Source organism: Quercus robur, chromosome 10 (genome assembly GCF_932294415.1).
Source record: "Quercus robur chromosome 10, dhQueRobu3.1, whole genome shotgun sequence".
Lineage (NCBI taxonomy): Eukaryota > Viridiplantae > Streptophyta > Magnoliopsida > Fagales > Fagaceae > Quercus > Quercus robur.
In genome coordinates, this window is record NC_065543.1 from 50,426,757 (window position 1) to 50,450,679 (window position 23,923).

General features: G+C 34.7%; 1 protein-coding gene across 1 annotated transcript; it reads right to left on the reverse strand.

Moving 5' to 3' along the window:
* Nucleotides 1–618: 618 nt before the first annotated feature.
* Nucleotides 619–7,135, reverse strand: LOC126701929 (elongator complex protein 3). Its single transcript, XM_050400385.1, has 9 exons — nt 6,594–7,135; nt 3,973–4,042; nt 3,695–3,867; nt 3,062–3,236; nt 2,464–2,630; nt 2,029–2,248; nt 1,741–1,845; nt 1,161–1,313; nt 619–866 (listed from the first exon to the last, which is right to left on the reverse strand). Exons 1-9 carry the CDS (start codon nt 7,061–7,063, stop codon nt 708–710), a joined length of 1,692 nt encoding a protein of 563 aa, XP_050256342.1. The 5' UTR covers nt 7,064–7,135; the 3' UTR covers nt 619–707.
* Between the last annotated feature and the right edge of the window lie 16,788 nt (nt 7,136–23,923).

The following is a 23,923-nucleotide window of genomic DNA, read 5'->3' on the forward strand; positions in this document are numbered from 1 at the left end:
TGGGTAATTGAATCTTGGCACATCATCGGCTTACCCATATTTTAGGTGTGAGTTTAAATTAATTCAACTAGTAAAGTTCCACCACCCAACAAAAAAATAAAACATTGGTGTCTTAATCTAATAGTAAAGAGTGATTATCATGGAAGAGTAATTATCATGAAATAGATTCCACAAATAATTCAAATGCTATTGTATCTATTTAAAAGAAAAAAAATTGTCAAAAAAAAAATTGAGAAATTATGTACTCTTATTTGACCAATTTCATAATGTAGGCATGTTCTGCTCACTCCTTGGAACATACCTTTGACAAGGGTTCATATACTGTCATTTAGTCTTAACCTCATACCATTATTATCAACTAGATCCCTTAATAGGGTTGTCTTCCAAGTGGGCTAACTGCCACACCCCATTGTCTGAAATCGATAAGCAAAATTCCAACACTAAATCTTTTATGACTACAGGTTTCTGGTCTTTAAGCTACATTTTGATTGCCTAGGATCTTAACGACGGGCCATATATATTAAAGCAATCAAAAGAAGCTGATAGTGGTGTGCACCACAAACAAAATTAAGTTGGTCTTACGAAAATTGAAACATAAAGGAAAACACTGTGAAAGACTTGAGCATACTCACACAATTGCATGAATAAATTAATACTAATTCTAAACATAGGATACAAAATTTTGTTACATTGCATGATAAATCTTGTCAGGCAAGAGATTTCACCATGTAAGGCCCTTCAAGCTCATAGCCCAATTTCCTATAGTAATGTCGTGTTCCTACACCTGAAATGACGGCTATTTTTGTTGATCTATGCTCCCTGAGTGCAATCCGCTCTGCCTCCTCCATCAAAAGGGTACCGTATCCCTGTGGGAGTCAAGAGAAGAATGAGAAGCAAAAAAGAAAATTTGTTGGGATAAAAAATAGAACATTAAGTATACTGAAATTTATTGACCTACACTAAAGGCAAGTAGAACATACAGATTCTCCAGGTTTAAAGATTTTGAAGCATCAAATAATATTGGCATCAAGCTTTACTGTCTTACCTGGTGTTGTAAATTACACATTTATTTTACGTAGGCCATTTTCATCAGTAATAATTTCAACAAATGTTCTTTTACATATCACTAAATAGTTAATGAAAAGGGTTTTCTGTGCTACCTGGTGTTGTAGCTTGTCAGCATCCCGGCCATGAACTGGAACAGCAGTACCATAAACATGGAGTTCACGAACAATAGAACACTTCCCCATGAGTTCTGGGCAAGTAGTGTTCCTGCCACATTTCCGCAGCCGCAACAATCCAACAAGAATATCCTGTGTCCGACCAGAGAATGAAATCAAGGGAAGTCCAATCAAAGAATGAAAAAACAAGGTTACATTATGTCTCAGCAAGCAAGAGTTGCTTCCACAAGATCATACCATAGCAAACAAAGCCAACCTACTACATTAGAGACTCAATTTATCTGCAAATGACTAATGTAAATGCCAAATATGTAGCTGTGAAATAGCTGCTAATGCAAGGACCAGCTAGGTCATTCTAGACAGCATCGAAATCATTAAGGAGTTTATATTCAATTCCTAGCAACCAGCCATATTTGAATGTGACAAGCACAGAATGATTTTTTTTTGGTAAGTGACAAGCACAGAATGATGCTAGTGTAAAAGTAGGGAAATGATTAAATGCATGCATCTACACCCAAGTGGGAAGGAGAGACAGAGAGAGAGAGGCATTCCAAAATACCTGGCGTGTATCTTCATATGAGAGAAATGTTTCCCAACCTTCATTTGCCATATAATCACGACGGACAAGTTCAACTTCTTCTGGCCTAATTTTGTTGTGAATATCCTAAAATCATCACAAGTTTTTTACAATTATTTTTATTTTTTGCAGTTCATAGAGTATAAAATTTACAAATAGTATAATTTTGTCCACTTACCTGAATTCCATCACAAGTTTTTTACAATTATTTTTATTTTTTGCAGTACATAGAGTATAAAATTTACAAATAGTATAATTTTGTCCACTTACCTGAATTCCAGCTTCTCGTGTTCGAACATCACGACATTTCAAACCCAGGTCTTCCATTCTAGCTAATGCTAGCTCCCGAAGATTTCCTTTTTCTACCCCAGAAGTAACCAAAGGCATGGGAATATCCCGCTGAACTCTATAAACACGTGTCCATGGTGGTACCATGGCTAGTATCCTAGCTACAATGTCCACAAGTTGCTCAGGTGGATAATTTCTATACCTGCAAAGAGAGTTCTATAATTAAATTTCCCAACACAACTACGAGTTCATGCAACGCAAGTCTTTCTTTTCAAGCATGTATTGGGTTTTGAGACCTGGATTTCAGAACTAATAATATGGTTTCCTTAAGGCCCTGTATTTTAAATTATCCCCACCACTTGAAAAGGTTTGGGGTGGGGGAGAAGATCTAACACATAATGAACAATAACATCATACCTGCCAGTTTTCCAAAGTTCATAAAGCCCTGTTCCACGAATTACAAGTGTAGGATAAATTTTAAGTCCATCTGCTCTGAATAAAGGGCTCTCAAAGAACTCCCGGAAACTTTCCATGTCCCTCTCAACCCCCACATTTGGAAGATCAGGCATCATGTGCGCAACAACCTACAACAAAAATATGAAAATTACAAGAGAGAAAACAACATTAAAGAAAGGCCAGGTTACTCTGCAAAAGCTTTTTTTTTTTTTTTTTTGATAAGTACTCTGCAAAAGCTATTATTAGCTTTGTAATTTTATTCTATAAGGTTCCTTCTTCTTCTTCTTTTGGGGTAATAAGTTTATTCTAATCTATAAGATTTCAATAGAAGTAGGTTAAAAATTTTTGAGGAGAAAAGAGATGATATTAAACTGGCTTCATATTTCATATAGCAACAACAATGGGGATACATGTGCCCCCTAGTCGAACTACAAGAGTTCCAAAAAACAAAGCCACTGTATTGAGAAAGAGCAAGAAATTTTTGGAATATATGTCCAAGAAGACAAATTTAAATTACTGATCATATAGAATCTATGAACATAAGATGATTATAGCACACCTTAAAACCAGCATCCTTTGCCAAGCAAAAACAATCAGCCACAGCAGCTACTGTATGGCCTCTATTTGTGTCACGAGCAACATCCTCATATGTGCTCTGGACTCCAATCTCCAATCGTGTACAACCGTACAAAAGCATTTGCCGCAAGTGAGGTCCAAGGCAATAATCTGGCCTCCTGACAGATTAAACAAGAGCAACAGTAAACAATTTATTTTCATCAAGGAAATGACAGATTCAAGTTTCTTAAAAGTACAACAGAAGCTTTAATTGTTATGATTACTATGATACATGAACATTCTGAATGTGCAAACTCAATTGTCAAACATCTTAAGTATGTCTTGACAACATCTTCCCATGATATTTCACCACGCTACAGGATAAGCACCCACCAATGCAAAATTACCATGATGTATATCTCGAAGAACACTCAACCCACACAATAATCAAAAGAAATATACTCGATAGATGCGCTCTCATATCAAACTTCCTTGGTGACAACAATTATCTCAGACAACTTTTTCAATCAAACAGACCAGTTGGGAATCAATAAAAAATTGAACACAACTAAAAGCAAGTGCAAAATGAGAGTGAAATCAAATATTCGCATATCAAAAAACTTGTATAGTAACTTACGTTTCAATGGTCATGCCGATGCACTTTGTGGCACCATGCTCAGAGTATGCAACTGCCTCTTCAACATTGGCTGAAGTGTGTCCTGATAAAGCATCATGCAGATTCCGTATAAAGTAATCGCGATAATCTGCTGGCAGTGACATGAAAGTGCCACCCATCAAGATGAACTCAACCTGAAAACATATACCCATACTAATTAGAAAGTGGACTGTCTACTTATGAATTTATCATCAACTTTTAAACGATAACATGTAAGTTTAAAACTAGTACAGCCAGACCTTATCTACACTGTGACCCAGACGCTTAAGCTGATCAATTCTGCTTCTAGCCTGGACATAGGGGTTATATCTGGAACCAAAATAAGGGGAACTCAATAAATATTTCACCTCAAGATATTATAAACAATATTATCACAAGGTAATGAACAACACCAAATGCAAATGGATGTCAACTATAACCAAATTTAGATTCAACCTAATTCTAATAAAATTTACCCCCAGCACAATCCAAAACCTCTGCTGCTATTATAAACGAATGGTCTATTACTTTCCAATGTTCGCCCTAAGTCCTACCTAGTAAGAGTTTCTGCTTAAAGTTTTTCCATATAGCATAATCAATAATCCTCCTACTTTCTACAAGTCACTAGCAACAATGAACCATACACATAAGTAGAAACACCAATTCTGTAGTTTCACAAAGTAATATAAACAAACAAAGAACTAAGAAATTAATCAACCTTATACCGTCTATCAAGTTAAAAGTTATACATTTCTACTAATTAACATGTTGTTGAATCACTTTATATCTGCAATTACTATATTATTATTCATTATAAGGATAGCTTATATCATTAAATTATGGAATTTAATGACAGGATTTGTTACTTTTTAGAGACAGAATTTACCAGTTAAAAAAAATGTTATGGATACAAAACAATAACAAAGTCTTGATTCCAAAGCTCGGATGCCCAATAAACAAAAATTCAATGTAAACTTTTTTACTGTATTGATCTCCCTACAACAACAACCAAACCTTAGCCCCAAACCTTTAGGATTTCCATATTTTAATGTTATTTTAGGTCTTCCTATATCTTCTTCATTTCCTTGACTTTAATCAAGTACACTAGTTTCCCTAAAACTCAAAATTTCAAGTCAGTAATCCAAAATTTCCTACTTTATGTAATAATATTCGCATAGGATCAAGCCGGATTGAGGGATGTGAACGCTCTATGTTAGAGTTTAAGTCTTTTTTTTTACACACTCTCCTGGATTGGAGTGTGGTATTTTGTCATTTTTCTTGTTCTTCCCTTCCTGTTTTATTTGATCGTTGTAACCTTGGTTATTGATTTATGCCCCCATAGTACATCCCCAATGTACTCGGGTTGGCTGTTTTCTTTTGTTTAATAAAATTTTCGTTACTTATCCAAAAAAAAAAAAAATAGGATCAAGCCGCATGAATTCTTTTCTATTATGCTATCTGGAACCACAATAAGGAGAAATCAATAATTATTTCAAGACTTACTAACCACCAGATATCATAAACAATATTATCACCCGAGTACACCCGCCAGGTGTACATGGGTGGTTCTATTTTGATCAATAAATTTTCATTAGTAATCCCAAAAGAACAAAAAAAAAAAAAAAAAAAAAAAAAAAAAAAAAAAGGTAGTGAACAGCATCAAATGTGCAAATGCATGTTAACCATAACCAAAGTTAGATTCAACCTAATCTATGCCAACAAGATCCAGAACCTCAGCTGCTATAATTGAATGTTCCTATTACCTACCTAGTAACAGTCTCCATTTAAGGTTTTCCACATTTTCTAATGAGTAATGTATCTACAAGACAAAAGTAACACCTAACCATATGCATAATAGTACTACCAATAATTCAGCAGGTTCACAACTTCGAATACCCATTAAAAACTACAAAGTTAATTAACATTATACCGTCTATCAAGCTAAATAAATCATACCTTCCTAATAACATGTTTGCATAGCCAGATTCTACCATTAACAAATATAAAAACAGCAGCAACAAAGCATTGATCCCAAAGCTTATATGCTCACTAAAATAAAATCAATGCAAAAACTTTTACCATACTAGTTTCCCACTTTCCCTACATCAACAACAATAACTACCAAGCCTTCAACCCAAAACTTAGGGGTCAGTGTCAACCACATATACTCTTTTCTACCATTCCATCAAATCCAAAACCATAATCTCTATCACCTCAAACAAGTACCATATCCTTATGTAATTTTAAGCCTTCTGATATCTTCTTTGTTTCCTCGACTTTAATCAAGTACATTAGTTGCCCTAAAACTCAAAATTTCCTACTTTATGTAATAATATCCACAAAAGATCAAGCCACATGTATTCTTTACCGTCATTCTATCCTATCGAAAACAATACCCTCCATCACCTCAATTGATAGAGTATGTGGTCAATAATGAATCCTCACCACACTATTTAAAATTGACCTCACTTATACTTTTATGCCATCCATATTCTACCCAATACCATACTCTCTGTCACCTCAATTGACATATCATTTTTCACTTGTTCCATTAATTTTATTTTCCCAAAAACTCAAAATTTCCTACAAATTTGGCTACTTTACATAGCAACATCCACACATTAACATAACAAAAATCAAAGTTTCCAATTTCCAATACATACCTTGCTCAAAATCAAGTCTTAGTCTTTCTCATTCACTCGACTTGAATTAACCATATTATTTTCCCAAAAACTCAAAATTTCCTCTACAAATTTGGCTACTTTACATAGCAACATCCACACACATTAACATAACAAAAATTAAAGTTTCAAAATTCCAATACATTTACTTATATAGGCAATAATCAAAGTTTCAAACTTTTGCAAATTCCAACACATACCTTGCCCTAATAGCTCTCATACTAGTAGGCTCGTATCCAGTATAAGACTGCGTACTATACTCAAAGTCCGAGTCGGGCCCACCGGGGCAGTACACGCAGATATTCCCGGTGGTGGCGATGTGAGGACACCGGTGAGGCTTCGACATGACGGCCACGACGGCGATTCCGGAAGCGGTTCGGACCGGTTTGGCACGGAGTTTCGGGAGCAACGAGTCGCGCTCCGAGTCGGGAACCGCGGCGATCATCTCCACGAGCTTGGGGGCGCGTGAGAGGCCGTACTTTCGGCACGCGGCGGATTTGAGTGCGTTGAGGTCCACGTTCTCGCCTTTGCGTGATAGGTCTACCATGGAGTTCACGATCTCTGCTATGGCTCGGACCCGGGCTTCTTCTTCGGATAGTCCGTGGGCTTCGAAGCCGCCCCGACCCGGTTTCGGCACCTTCCTTGGCTCGGCTACCATCGCGGTCGCCATAGGGAGAGAGAAGAGAAAGAGGGAACGCGAAATGCGTACTATATGTCTTAAGACGATGACGTTTTGACTGGTGAACGAGGCTATATATGATCTCTTTAAATTTCTGTTAAAGCATTTAGCTTTTGTTAAAAAAAACCAAAAAATATAATTTATACTCTTCAAATTTGGAATATTTTTTATTCTCAAAAAAAAAATTTTGGAATATTTTGAACTTTTTTCTAATTTTTAAGGGTCCGTTTGGTACATGTATTTAAACAACAGTTTTCAATTTTTTTAGAAATACGTGTGAATGAAAATGTATGTAAAAATATGTGTAATGTTGTTTAAAAACTGAAAACATGTGTTTAAGTTGATATACCAAACATGCCCTAAATATTTAGATTGGTATTTCTAACCTTCCTTATCGTTTGGATTGAAGTACTTCTTATGTGTCAATTCAAAATTAGGCATCAACTAAACTTAAATCAATGTCACTTTTTTTTTTTCTTCCATTTAAATTACATCATTTTAATAACTAATTTACAATTTACACCTTTAAAGATTGGGATAATTTTGATTTTTTCTCCCAAAGTTTGAATTATATTTTTGATAAGTAATAAAAATTTATTGCAAAGGAAGAGCAACACTCTATGTTCACGATGATGAACATAAAGCACCTTGAAAAGAATACAAGCAAACCAGTTAGTGTTGAAAGCTCCACCTTGACAAACCCAACATAGATCCAACCACTTTTATTGCCCCACTTGGAAACAAGCAAACCAATTAGAATATCTAAGAGAGTTGGAAATAAATAAAAAAAATGCAAGGTTTGAGACCAATCAAACAAAGTACGAAGTAGCAAGGACTTCAATTGCTTAATAGATTTCACACTCTCCTTAAAAAAGTACAGTTGTTATGTTCTTTCCATATTAACCATATCATGCACTCCAATGCCTAGTTCCATACATTCAAGGAATGTTTACCTAGTTGATTGTGCTAACCAAAATGGAGGGAAGCTATACCTTGTCGGGCAACACCCATTGAATCCCAAACATCATAAACACTTCATTCCAAGCATATGCAATAATGGATCCATACAACTATATCATTTTGAATGGAGGGTAACACTAATAGTATGAATCCAAATTTTGAAACTAAACAAAATAAAAGATATGCCAACTTTAAGAATATAATTATTATAAATTGCAATTCAGTAAATAAATTAAAAAAAAAAAAACTAGTATTTATTATTTAACAAGACTGTGCCACTTTTTTACTAGTTTTTTAAAATCAAGAAAATGCCATCATTTTTTTAAGCATACTATAAATAACGTCCTTCTGCACTAGAGGTGGTATTACATGCATTGGATGCATGATAGATTTGCTCCCAATGTCAACCTCTTAATTCTCAGAAGTGGTATTACGTGCATCAAATACATGATAGATTTTCGGTCAATGCCAACCTCCCAATCCCAAGTCCCAAACCACAATCTCTCTCTTTATATCCTACTCCAACTCAGCTAAACTTAATAATTCTAAAGCTACTCCTCCACTATGGACTAGTGTTCTGCTGGTAGTGACATGAATGTGTCATAAAAATGAACTCGACCTGAAAACATGTAAACGTACTATTAAGACTGAAATGTTTACTTATGAATATATTACCAACTCGTGAACATCAAATGTAAATTTAAAACTAGTACAAGCCAAACAATATCTACATTTGACCCAAACGCTTAAATTAATTGATTCTACTTCCAACTTGGATGTACTAGTTACCTCTGCAAATGTCTCCATTCAAAATATGATAAAGTGCTAGTTGAATTACAAGACTATTGACAAATATTTCAAGATTTATTAACTACCAAATATCATAAACAATATTATCACAAAGTAATTAACAACATTAATAGTCCGCGTGAGAATTGCTTATTTATGGTAATTAACTTATTTGCATAATGCGAGACAAAAAGCTAAAATCTAGTTTATTTATAAATAAATAAAAAAACTAAAAGTTAGATTATTTGAAATAAATTTTAGACCAAAAAAAAATTGGCCCACAAACAATAGATAGTGAGTAAAAAGTTAATTTTTAATCTTTTCTAAATGCACATGAAATGTCAAGAGCTTTATAATTTAGTGATATTATTTAATCTTGTTTATGAGAAGAATTAAAACTTGAATTCCTCCTGCCTATTTGTTGAAACAAATGGATTATATTAATTTAGAGAGAGAAGAAGAAGAAGAAGAAGAAGAAGAAGAAGAAGAAGAAGAAGAAGAAAGAGTTGTAATGTAAATCTAGAAGAAATTAAAAAAAAAAAAATTATAGAGATAGAAGAAAAATTAAACTTGATTCATTGGATCCATGCTATAAATTCAAGATAGAAGTGTAGACTTTTATTGATTTATGTGTAGAGTATTAAATAGACTTTAATTAATGTAAAATATAGTATTTTCTAATATGTTGTATTTTTCAAAAGAACGATTGAATTGATGAGATTTGGTATTAATATTTATGAGATTGAAGAGTTTGATATTCAAATATTTCAAACGTATTGATTTGACCCTATTCGTAGGTACATGGTCCCATAGCATATTAGCATGCATGCTACCACTCGAAGCATTTTCTGTGTTTCTTTAATGAAATCTCTTTAGCCATAATCGAATTTAGATTCAACCTAAATTCTAATTATCATTCTCTTGTTTCCAAGATAGGCATGGTCAATTACAACCAGTGATTCATTTTGAAAGTTTAATATATTAGTTACTAGTGAATATAAAATGCAATTTTATATTAAAATTGACTTTTTAAGATGGGAATTTGTTTGAAAGTTTAATAACTAGTTACGAGTGAATATAGAATGCAATGTTAAATTAAAATTGACTTTTTAAAAGGGAATTTGTTTGAAAGTTTGTCAATTATCCTTTCGGAAGCATGGCCATGGACATGGGTGCGGAGACAAAAGCAATTTCTAAAAAATTATAACATGACATGGCAACACCGGTATGACACAAATATGACACTGATATGATACAAATACAGACTGTCCAAACTTTTTAGACTACCCATTAGTAGATAGTGTAGATGATAGATATATTGACGGTTAGCATTAGTTAAAGCCTACGACAGTTCATATTACCTATCATTCTATTGAATAACAAAAATTACAAAACGAACAAAACAATGGAAAACAAAATACATATTGATCACATTTAAACAACCAAATAGTATTCTCTCCTTCTTCTCAAATAAAAAATAATAGCCTCTCTCTTTCTTCCTGGGGTTCCCACATGACAACTGCATCTGGAAAACAAAATAAGAATCATATAATACATGCCAAAGTACTAGCAAAAAACTATTAGACAAGCCCTTGATCAGAATTAACTATATGATTACAGAGCTTGAAAATATGACTTGCTACAACAATTGTACTCCCAAATACAATTGGAAGTGATAGAATGGTTCACAACAAATTCATCAAACCAATTGTGAATCCATATAAATTGAATTAAACTTAAAAAGAATAACCAAGCAACTTGTAATAAGTCCCAAGTGTGTCTCTATGAGAGAGATGCAATTCAAAACTAAACTATTAGCAAGTAAAATAAAGATATAAGTTAAGCCAAGTAAAAATTTAGTCAGCATAGAATCAGAAGTCTTGTAAACAAATAGAAGGCTTAAACCAGATTTCAAGAGCCACAATAGATCAAAAAATTCTCACTAGTTTGAACATACATTCTTGACAAAAAGTGTGCATTAAACATCTTTAACACATCAACAATACATCATATTAAATCAATTGCTGTGGATAATTTTTAATGAATGAGTGCCTCCAATTATTTTAGAAAGTGACATATGCTTCTTAATTAGAGAGGCCAGTCTTGGGCATTGTGTTAATTGTAAAAAATTAACAACTAATAAATGTAATATGGTTAAAAGAGAATCTTTCACAAGTAATTGCATAAGAAATCTCTTGGAAACAACACTTCCCCTTAAGAAAAATCAAATGCTACAGTAATAACCGCTACTTAACAACAAGAAGATGTTTTACTTCCTCCTTTTTAAATTTAAACTTTCAAGTGGTAGGAATATGAAGAGTTTGGTGTGATTGGTGACCAATGTTATTAAACATGTTTTTCTTTTAGTAAACAGTAATACTTATTAAAACACACATGAAAATAGTAATACCAGTGTTTTAAACCGGGTTTACAATCCATATAATATAATCCATAATGACTTCTAATAGAAATATTCATGATATATATAATAGAGTGATATCATGTGGTTCTTTGGCCATGTGTCATATTAAGTTATTAGGTTATACTAGTCGCTAACCCGTGCTATGCACGGGAACCTACCTATTTGTGAGGTAGACTAAAATAATTTTATAAAGCCTTAAATTGATTAAGAAACTACACCATTACATGATTTATTCTTCTATGACTTCAATTTGTGTTACAATTTGATGAAGAAACCATTACTTAAACGTGCAATGGCTTATAAAAAATTTGTCAGACAATTTCAGATACAGCAAAAAATAACTCAAAAATTCAAATATTAAAACTTCTGAAAGACCAAAAAATATTAAAGAATCAAAAGATTCACTGCTTAGAAATTATTGAAACAAAACAAAATATATATGACTAAAAAATAGAAAAATATAAGAAAAAGATTGGGTTACATTCAATAGAATAATCCATGGCTATAGGTTTGCACCCTATCATAAAATATCACATTAGTGAAGTAGAGAGATAATAATAATAATAATAATAACATCAATGTTTGAGTTTGTGTTTAAGTTGGACTTGTTAGAGAGATAGAGTTTTACTCCTTGTTAAGTTTAGATTAAACAAAAATAATTTTGTTTAAAAAGAATGATGAGTTTGAGTTTAAGTTGGACTTGTTGGACTTGTCAATTTTATTTAATAAGTCTTAGGATACTCGGAATATCCTATGACAAAACTGAAAATTTAATGAAAAATATGGTATAAATAAACTAAAACAAATCCTCCAACAATTATAAAACCATAACCTAAATATAGAATATTAAATCTCTCGTAATCTAAAAGAAAACAAAAAATAAAGTAAATAACAAAAGGGTACGATGAAACGAACTTGAGAACTGGTTACCTTTGTTTTACTTTTTAATTCTTAGCACCAAACAGATTGCCAATCTAATTTTAAGAATGAAATACAACTTTAAAAAAACTATAAAATCGAGCATTGTAAACAATCAAATCAACAGTTAAAAATATTTTAAGAAATAAATCTCTATCAAAACGTAAAAGTAAATAACATTATACTTTCAAATTTCACAGTTTTAACAAAGTGACAAATCCTTCATACATTTTCAAACAGAACCACTTAGGAGAAACAAATGTAGTCAAATGTATTCAGTAAACTGTATCAATAGGATCAAGTTTCCAAATCTAAGTAACAGATGATAGAACCACTCAGGTTTATTAAAAAAAAAATTATTAATATATACGAAAATTATAGCTTTTTCTAAACTATTTATTCATAACCAATTCAGATGCGAGCATAACGGTTAGTATTACCTAGATATAGTCTTCTCGTTCTTCTTCTAGCCATCCTTCAGAACCTTATCTCGGATTTGGTGTGGCGCCAACATATTTGAGTCACTGATCTCTTTTAAATTAGAATAGATTTCGGTTCCCTTGTCCAATACAGCGAACTTGGAATGAGTTTTTTGCTTCCTAGATCTTCTAGTAACTTTTGTTGGACACACTTTTGATTCTCTCATCTACTCTTTGCTATCTAGGCATATTGAAAAATTAATAACAGATAACAGGAAAAAATACTCAATATCAAAGCATCATAAATAAGGGGGTGGGAAATAATTGCATCAAGCATTTAAAAAAGAAAAAAAAAATCTATAGGGTTAAATCCACATTTGCATGTGTGTTTAACCATTGTCATTCCACAGTTCCCACATTGCAATGAAATTTTCAATGTTAGACATGAAATCAATGTCTATGGAAATTTGGAAGCCCTACCAAAAAGGTAAGCATAAACAAAGAAACCAAGATTTTGAATAAGAAATTTAACAAAAACCAAGTGATCAAAGATACCCATTGACAAAAAAAAGATTTAATAATAATAATCACATATCAGAATTTGGATTTCCAAAAGACACGAATTCAAAATAACCATTTCCAAAAATACTCTCTACTCCCTACGCTAATAGGAAATACCTGTTAACTTACTATTACATTAAGCGGAATAACGCGTTTTTTCTTTTTTAACTGTACATGAGGTATAAGTTTAAGTGGGTATTTATCCTACGTGGCATAACATGAAACATTTTAATAAACCATCAGCTTAACTGTTAGTATTATAACAGGGGGGGCATTATTGAATCAATTTGGTTCCTTCCCTTTATATCTACAACTCTTAATCTTTCACTTTTTAAAATTTTGAAAAATGCAGCAAAAACATGCATGTGCAAAATTTGGTGAGAAGCCAAAAAAAAAAAAAAAAAAGCTTGTAATGTCGAATGCTCATAGGACCAAGACTAAATTGGTTTAAAATGTAAATTCAATGTTCAACAAGCATTTGATTGTAATTTAAGCGGTTTATTTTTTTTATTTATAATGAGAGGCTTTCAAACGGTTTTTGTAGCAGTAAAAGTTAAAATTTTAAGATTACTGAAACGATGTATCGTGCGGGTTTTTTAACTTAAAGCTGTAAATAATCTGCATATCAATAATCATGAACATATATAAAACTGATTTAGGAGTAAGCATTGTTTTAAGAAAATAACTCACTCAGAAAAGATGGATTGTGGATAGGAATTTCGAAGCTAATGAAACAATCTATGCTTGATCTGCAAAAAAAAAAAAAAGACAGAGAAAATTAGAGGAGCAGTGAAGCGTGACTGGAGATATAGATGAGAGAAGCGGATGATAGATGGGTGAGGAAATACCATTTGATGTGAATGTCATAGGCAACAGAGAAGATTATCATATAATAAGTAAACTTTCTTTAATTGCTAAGATTAGCATTCCTTTTTTTTTTTTTTGAGGGGGGGGGGGGGGATAGATTAGCATTCCTAAGATAAGTATTTGAATTATATAAAAAAAAAAAGGTCGCATCAAATACCAAGCATAAAATTTAAAATAAGAACAACAGTAAAAGCCATTGTTCACATTTATTTCTTTTCCAGTACAATTCCAGCAACAAATGAAGCATCAAATTAATAACCTTTTACACATTTTTTACTGTTTAGTTTCTAACAAAACCAAAAACTCAAACTTTGCTCATTCAATTAGTCCCCAATTGAACCAAAAACAAATTCCAATTTCCCTCATCATTCCCCCACTTAATCCTCCATTTTCTCAACAACCAATCAAAAACCTCTTTGTTTCTAATTACGCAAACTGAATAATCCCTTGAGTTATACTCTTTAAAGAAAAATAACAAATAAAAAAGCATATATAATCACAGCTTTCTTGGGAAAGAAACAGAGATGGAAAGCAAGAGAGAAAAAGTGAGTTAGGGCAAGAAGGAAAGAACCAAACAAACAATATCAAAATCTGAAATCTACAAATCATAACAGAAAATCCCAAAACATCTAAGCAAATATCTAAATCTATACCTATCCAACCAAAATACCCAAAAACTAAGTCATATTAAATACCCAGATGTAAGAAAGGGGAAAAAAATAACCGGTGGCAGTTTCGACGATCTGATGATGGCAGGTAAATGGCCTGAACGGAGTTAATGGCACTTAGATTTCTCTTCCTCAATCTCAATTCCTGTGTGTGCTTGCGGTTTTGGTGTTCTGAGTCTGGCGAGGGAACGGATGGCGGCGGAAAATCTGACAGTAATCGTGTTTTGCCTCTTTCTCTTCTCTGTTTCTCTCTCCGTGTCCCAGGCCTCATCGCCTCCCTCTATTTCCATCTCTGTGTGTATCGTATTTCTATCTTTCTTTCTCTGCTTCTTTCCCCGTTTCCTCGTCGCCTCTCTCTCTCTTTCATCGCCTCTCTATTTCGATCTGTGTGTATATGGAGGTGCAGCGAAGAATCGCAAGTTTGAGTCTGAATTTTGATCGGGAAATATGATTTGGGTTTTAGGCACAGTTTGGATCCACGTTTGCTGCGTTTTAAGTTTCTGCGTTTTCCCTTCTTCTTTTTTCACGCATTTCCCCCCAACAGGCGGTACTGTTCATGTACGGTACATGAACAGTAGCCGCAACTTTTGACCGGTCTTTCGTGAACAGTGCATCCGTGCACTGTTCACGGTCCCACAAATTTCATTTTTTATCAATTTTTTCATTAAAAATGGGTCCCACATTACTATTCACATATTTAAAAATTATTTTGCTACAGTGTTTTCAGTTTTCAGTTTCAGCAAAATAAGTTCTATCCAAACAGACTGGGTCTGCGTTTTTTTTGTTTTTTTGTTTTGTGGATAAGCGGCGTGAAAGGGTGTTTCATTACGTTTTTTTTTTTTTTAATGTTTTTTTTTAATACTGTGCTGACGTGGAAATTTGTGACAGCTTCAAAAGTTTCGGTTTTATATATATATATATATATATATATATATATATATATATATTGATCAAGATTATTCTCTCTTGCCACACACAACACTCACATAATGTGTGTGTTGGCATTATCACAATGGCCATAAAAAAATAAAAAATAAATAAATAGAGTAGTGTAGATCGCAATTTATTGCGACTTGGCTGGTCACAAAATGGTCTTGAATTGCCTAGTCAACACTCTAATCTGGTTCTATTGCCACATTTTATATTAAGTTAGATAAGTTTCTCTTGCCACGCACGACACTCATAGAATACATGTGTTGGCAATATCACAATGACTAGAAAAAAAATAGAGTAGTGTTTTTTGCGACCTTGTCGCGACCTGGTTGATTGTGATTTGCCTAGTCATGCACTCTAATCTGGTTTTTCTGCTCTATTTTTTCTTTTATGGTATGAAAACTATTGTTCTATCAATGGAAGGGAAATTAATTTTTCCTCATCTAGTATAGTAGTGGTTGGTTGGAGGGAGAGTTAGTATTGTTTTTTAAAAGATCTTTAAAAATGACACCGTGTCCTTTAAATAAAATAATAGCAAGATAAAACAAAATATTTGTATATTCAGATGTTTAATTAATAACTGTAATATGAAAATTGTAATTAAAAAAAAAATTAATACCCATAGTGAAGTCTTGGCTTCACAGCAACAAACTGATGCTCTGTTTGAACAAGCCAATGGCAATGCAGAGAATGCCAAGAAATTCCATGTTCTTATTTTCTCCAATGAAGGCGAAGCCCAGGCTTTGAGTGTCATTGTTCGAAAGTACAATTTTAAAGATCATGTGAAGGTCACCAAAGGACTTTCAAAAGATGAGCAAAGAATTCTCAAAAAGGTTGGTAAAAGACTTCTTCTACCACTAAAAGGGTAGAAGATGGAGGAGTAGTAGAAGAAGGTGGATGGGAGTGTAACGGATTTTAGGGGTTAGGTATGTGAAAAAAAAAAAGAGGTTTAGGGTTTAGGTACACTACACCAAAATAAGTCTATTACATCAAGTGTTAATACAACAAAATTTGTATAGTGGTACTAGACATAATATCACATCTAAAAATTAAAAATCATTACAATAGTAACTTAAAAGTAGTAAATTATTACATTAACAATAATTAGTTGCAATAATTTATAATTTTCAATTGCAATAGAAGCTTTAATGCTAAATTGAATTTAGAAATTTTTTTTTTAATAACTTAAATTGAAGAAACCGTTGTAATAACTTGAAATTTATTACAATAAAAATTTCAAATAGATAGCTTATTGCAGCAAATACAACATTGCAATAACTAAATATTAATTATTTTATAATCTATTGCAATGACAAACATGAAGCAATTATCTAATATCAATTATTTACAATCTATTGTAATAAAAAATATGAAATAATTATCTATTACAATAAAGATATTGTTGCAATAATTTGACACAAATTTTTTTTTTTTTGGTCTATTTTTTGCAATCTATTACAATATAATTCGTGAAATAAGCCATAAGTGTACACGCGTTCTTTCTTTCTAGTTTCCTTAAATCCTTGAGGACCATACTTCTTCTCTCGAAAGGGCCTGAAATATTCCCGCTGTCTTTCTCTCTTCAAAGAGGAGAAAGCTTCAAAGTAATCTTTAAATTTCGAGATGCAACCTGGAACATGTTGGCCCAGCATCCACATCTCTCCATAAGTATGAGGTGTTGGGATAAGTTTAGGTGACGGAGCTAACTTGGGGAAATATGAGTAAACCCAAAGTTGAATGAACTGTAAAGGTCCATGATGAGAATTCTTTGGTTGAGTGGAATAGAGATACATTGATCTATACAAATGTCCAAGAAAAAATGGAGCTAGAGCTACTTTCATATTAGCAACCAGATTTTTGGAAATAGGCACAAATTGAGCAACACTTGTTGTAGAAGAGACATTAACGAGATACTTACAAATCCAGTAGAGGTAAAATGAGCACTCCTCTTGAAAGGACACCAAGTCAGTTTTGCGTTGTGATGAGATGAAATTAGTGAGAGTTACATTGGGGAGCTCATACTCATGCTCCTTCGTCTCCCATTTATTCATATTTGGATGGCACATTATACCATCCGATGGAAGACCCAACAAACCAAACACATCCTCCATAATTGGGGTCATAAAACCTTCTGGGAATACAAACGTATTGAGGGCAGGAGACCAAAACATGATTGCAGTAGGAAGAAGAACGGGGTTAATTGGGACTCCATTTGTCGATGTCATAATAGCCTCTCAAATCCCTAGGTTCCACCATTTATCATCACATCTTGGTTGCATGCGGTTCGCCCAACCTTTCCAAGCTGATTATAATGTTTCGCACCAAGTTTCAGGATAGACCAGGCTTGACCATTCTCCCTACTCTATAATTTGTTTTTGATAAGCAAGACGAACAACAATATTATGTGGAAACAAAGGGGACATCTGTTCTGGGAAATTTTTAAAGATGGTAGGACCTAAAACCATTTGACAGGAAGAACGAGTGGGATCATGCAAAGCTCTAGTCAAAGTAGTAGGAGAAAATAAGATGTCTGGGACAATCGTATGGTTAGCAACAAGATCATCATAAGTTTTTCTAAGATTTTGGTTAGAAGAAGGAGGTTGATTAGTGGTGTTTTTGGTGCAAGACATGGAATACGGAGATGATCAGATAAATTTCAGAGTAAAAGAGCAAAGTTTTTGTCAATGGCAATGGAATAGGATTTGCAGAAGTAAAGAAGAGGAAACAACAAGTTTGGGTCTATCACATGATCGTGCATTCGAAGTGGCAGAGTTTGTTTGTTATCCAAATTAAAGACCCGATGGATTGTTTTCATGGTTTTTTTATTATTATTATTTTTTTTAGTATAGTGGTATTAGACGTCACATCTAAAAATTACATGTCGTTGCAATAGTAACTTAAAAGCAGTAAATTATTACATTAATAATAATTTGTTGCAACAATTTATAATTTTCAGTTGCAATAGAGGCTTTAATACTAAATTGAATTTATAATTTTTTTTGCAATAACTTAAATTGAAGAAATCAAAAAAAAATTTTTGCAATAACTAAAATTGAAGAAACCATTGTAATAAATTGATACCAATTATTTTGCAATAAATTGATACCAATTATTTTGCAATAGTTTCTCAAAAAAAAAAAAATTGTGATATATTACAATAAAAATTTCAAATAGACAGCTTATTGCAACAAATACAATATTGCAATAACTAAATATCAATTATTTTACAATCTATTGCAATAACAACACATGAAGCTGTAATGAATATATTATTACAATGATCTAATATCAATTATTTACAATCTATTATAATAATAAAAAAATGAAACAATTATATATTAAAATAAAGATATTGTTGCAATAATTTAACATAAATTATTTTTGTGAATTCTTTGCAATCTATTGCAATAAAATTCGTGAAATAATAGCTGTAAGGACACGATTGGTAACGAACCGTAGTAGTGTTGGGTTCGCACGTAAAAAGGCCCAAACAATATCATTTGTAGAGCGTGGGTTTGAAAGGCTAGGCCTCAGTCACCAGACGGTAGGTTTCTCGTGGTGTTCATACATGATTAAGTCATTTTCGCCTTAGGAGTTTTTTTCCTGGAGGCGGGCTGGGAGGCTCTGGTTTTTAGCCATTTTTCCCAGCCCCTGCTATGAATTGCTTACTTTTCCTTTTATACTAGCCTGTGTTTTTTTATCCTTCGTCCACGTGTAGGATCGACATTCCAAGACTGATACTTGTCCCATCAGCCCATACCCAGAATGGTTGGGGGTGGTTGTAAAAGCTGGAGAGTATGGCTCTGTCAGGTGCAGAGTATTGAATGGCAGTAAAGGCAGCTTTCCCTGGTTGTTATACTTTCCAACATGCCCTTTTCTATTGGCACAGATATTTTAGATTTTTTCCCAAGTTATTTCTATACCATTTTTGCCCTTTCTTCTTGTGAGATCTCGGACACGCCGAGGACTGAATCGTCATCGGCTGTGTCCCAAGACTATTTTGTATTTGTATTGCCGATCCTGGGCTACAACCCTTCTCGGCTCGGGCCTTTAGACCTCTAATGAATAAATGGGCCAGGGCCACGTGCCTTTAATGACTTACCTTTACGAGACTATTTAAATTCGACGGTTTGTTGACGATGTGGGGAAGTGGAACGGGTACATTCTCGTTTACAGATTTTCTTGGAAATCTGGACGAATTAAATATCTTCCGCTCTACCCTCCATATAAGAAGGAAGGCAAGAGGTTATTTCTCTTGTACAGAGACCCTTTTAATCCTTCTGAAATTTGAAACCTTTAGCTTCCTTCAGAGTTTACTTTATCCGCTAGTTGCATCTTAACTTGTGATACACTCGAGATAGGAGCAAGTAATGAAAGAACCATACCCCTCCCATAAACACCACATTCATACGAAGCTCAAAATGGCTCGGTCAGGGCAAGGATGGCGAAGACTCAAGATCCTTCTTACCCTCCTTTCAGCCAAAATCCGAAGCAGGGGCTCGTCACGTCAAACTTTCGGCACGACTGAGCTAGGGTCACCCATTATCAGTACCAGCCGCTCTCTCATGAGCATAGCTAACATGGCACCAGCGTGTTAGGAGTCAGGACTGACGCAGGGACTAAGTGCCCCTGCTTCTTCCTCTCTTCGTTCACTGGTGCCTCCTTTTGCCTCTCTTTCTTCTTCTTTCCACCACCAGATCTATCCTGGTGCTTTTCCTTCTTCCTCTTTTTCTCCTCCTTCTTTCTCTTCATCTCCTCCCTCTTCTTCTGAAGAAGGTCCTCCTCTCAATATGGGCGCTACTGGGGCAGAGTTTGGAAGGATTTCGGAGACGAGTTTAAAAAGGGCATCTGACTGTTTATTTGTCTGTATTGTTGTGGTTTTTTTTTTTTTTTTTTTTTTTTTATTGTTTTTGTAATCCTCTTTCTATATAGGCTTGTTTAAGCCCTTCTTTGTACGTTGTAATACATCTTTATATTAATAAAAGTCGTTATTGCTTTACCTCACATGTTCTATCTCTTTATTTCTGAAATAGTTACGCCGTGAATAGACATACTATCTTGTGAATCCTTTTTATTTTTACACTTTGACCGACGTCTAGGACCGAAATCTCAGTTAATAGAATGATCTTACTCTGTGTTTATTGAAACTATCCGACTTAATAATACTGAATCGAACAAATGATACTTAGGGTTGGAACCCACATTAAGAAGAAAAAGACAGAATATTATGATGAGCTTATTGGGGCGGTCTGGCACAATACCGCCGACTTGAGAGCACAATACTTAGGACCGAAATCCCTTATCAAGGAAAAATGTACTATTATGAACTTATGAGAGCTGTTCGGCACAATAATACCGACTTGAACAAATGATACTTAGGGTCAAAACTCTTGCTAAGGAAAAGATATTATCATGAATTTAATAGAGCTGTCTGGCACAATAATGCAAACCTAAAAGAAAACAACACTTACCCCAAAATAGCCGAGATGACTACTGAATGCTCGGCGCGGTGTAGGAGGTAATCATCCGAAGACATATAACCCAAAAGTGAACAGCCCCTCCAGTTTGCTGAGTAATAGGGCGTTTCACCATCTTCCTTACAACTTTCATAGCCTTAACCTTTTTCTGGTATTTGAGCCGAGGATTGAGCAACTTAGAATTTTTATTAAGTAGCTGACCTTTCCATAGGTTTGAGTCCGAGGACCGTGTGATACCTTGGTTCTGAGCAAAACTTGACCGTGTAATACCTTGGTTCTGAGCAAAACTTGATTTTGATAAGTAATTGGTTTTCCCATATGATCTAAGTAGTTGGCTACCCATCGGTTTGAATCCGAGGACCATACAATATCTTGGTTCTGTCCAAAACTCAGTTTTTTCATCTAAGTAGTTGGTTTCCCCATAGGTTTGAGTCCGAGGACCATACAATACCTTGGTTCTGTCCAAAACTCAGTTTTCTTCCAAGTAGTTGGTTTCCCCATAGGTTTGAGTCCGAGGACCATACAATACCTTGGTTCTGTCCAAAACTCAGTTTTTTCATCTAAGTAGTTGGTTTCCCCATAGGTTTGAGTCCGAGGACCATACAATACCTTGGTTCTATCCAAAACTCAGTTTTCTTCCAAGTAGTTGGTTTCCCCATAGGTTTGAGTCCGAGGACCATACAATACCTTGGTTCTGTCCAAAACTCAGTTTTCTTCCAAGTAGTTGGTTTCCCCATAGGTTTGAGTCTGAGGACCATACAATACCTTGGTTCTGTCCAAAACTCAATTTTCTCATCTAAATAATTGGTTTCCCCATAGGTTTGAGTCCGAGGACCATACAATACCTTGGTTCTGTCCAAAACTCAATTTTCTCATCTAAGTAGTTGGTTTCCCCATAGGTTTGAGTCCGAGGACCATACAATACCTTGGTTCTGTCCAAAACTCAGTTTTTTCATCTAAGTAGTTGGTTTCCCCATAGGTTTGAGTCCGAGGACCATACAATACCTTGGTTCTGTCCAAAACTTAGTTTTCTCATCTAAATAGTTGGTTTCCCCATAGGTTTGAGTCCGAGGACCATACAATACCTTGGTTCTGTCCAAAACTCAGTTTTCTTCCAAGTAGTTGGTTTCCCCATAGGTTTGAGTCCGAGGACCATACAATACCTTGGTTCTGTCCAAAACTCAGTTTTCTTCCAAGTAGTTGGTTTCCCCATAGGTTTGAGTCCGAGGACCATACAATACATTGGTTCTGTCCAAAACTCAGTTTTTTCATCTAAGTAGTTGGTTTCCCCATAGGTTTGAGTCCGAGGACCATACAATACCTTGGTTCTGTCCAAAACTCAGTTTTCTTCCAAGTAGTTGGTTTCCCCATAGGTTTAAGTCCGAGGACCATACAATATCTTGGTTCTGTCCAAAACTCAGTTTTCCTTCCAAGTAGTTGGTTTCCCCATAGGTTTGAGTCCGAGGACCATACAATACCTTGGTTCTGTCCAAAACTCAGTTTTCTTCCAAGTAGTTGGTTTCCCCATAGGTTTGAGTCCGAGGACCATACAATACCTTGGTTCTGTCAAAAACTCAGTTTTTTCATCTAAGTAGTTGGTTTCCCCATAGGTTTGAGTCCGAGGACCATACAATACCTTGGTTCTGTCCAAAACTCAGTTTTTTCATCTAAGTAGTTGGTTTCCCCATAGGTTTGAGTCCGAGGACCATACAATACCTTGGTTCTGTCCAAAACTCAGTTTTCTTCCAAGTAGTTGGTTTCCCCATAGGTTTAAGTCCGAGGACCATACAATATCTTGGTTCTGTCCAAAACTCAGTTTTCCTTCCAAGTAGTTGGTTTCCCCATAGGTTTGAGTCCGAGGACCATACAATACCTTGGTTCTGTCCAAAACTCAATTTTTGGGCATGTGGCCTTGGCTTTAGGGGAATTAGCTCCTCGGCCGAGCCCCTAGAACCATCTGCGCGGCTAACGCTATAAAGCGTAGCCCCTAGTCAAGAATCATAGCCCCTAGTGGAACTTTACGCTAGAACACTATAACCGGCTGTTGGAAATGACAAGGGAACCGTCTCGACCTATCGCCTATGCCAAAACACAAGCCTTTCCCACAGACGGCGCCAATTGTAAGGACACGATTGGTAACGAACCGTAGCAGTGTTGGGTTTGCATGTAAAAAGGCCCAAACAATATCATTTGTAGAGCGTGGGTTTGAAAGGCTAGGCCTCAATCACCAGACGGTTGGTTTCTCGTGGTGTTCATACATGATTAAGTCATTTTCGCCTTAGGAGTCTTTCTCCTGGAGGCGGGTTGGGAGGCTCTGGTTTTTAGCCATTTTTCCCAGCCCCTGCTATGAATTGCTTACTTTTCCTTTTATACTAGCCTGTGTTTTTTTATCCTTCGTCCACGTGTAGGATCGACATTCCAAGACTGATACTTGTCCCATCAACCCATACCCAGAGTGGTTGAGGGTGGTTGTAAAAGCTGGAGAGTATGGCTCTGTCAGGTGCAGAGTATTGAATGGCAGTAAGGGTAGCTTTCCCTGGTTGTCATACTTTCCAGCATGCCCTTTTTTATTGGCACAGATATTTTAGATTTTTTCCCAAGTTATTTCTATACCATTTTTGCCTTTTCTTCTTGTGAGATCTCGGATACGCCGAGGACTGAATCGTCCTCGACTGTGTCCCAAGACTATTTTGTATTTGTATTGTCGATCCTGGGCTACAACCCTTCTCGGCTCGGGCCTTTAGACCCCAATGAATAAATGGGCCAGGGTCACAAACTATTAGGCCCCACAATAGCCTATTGCTACAAGATATTTGAAGTAATAAAATTTTTATTGT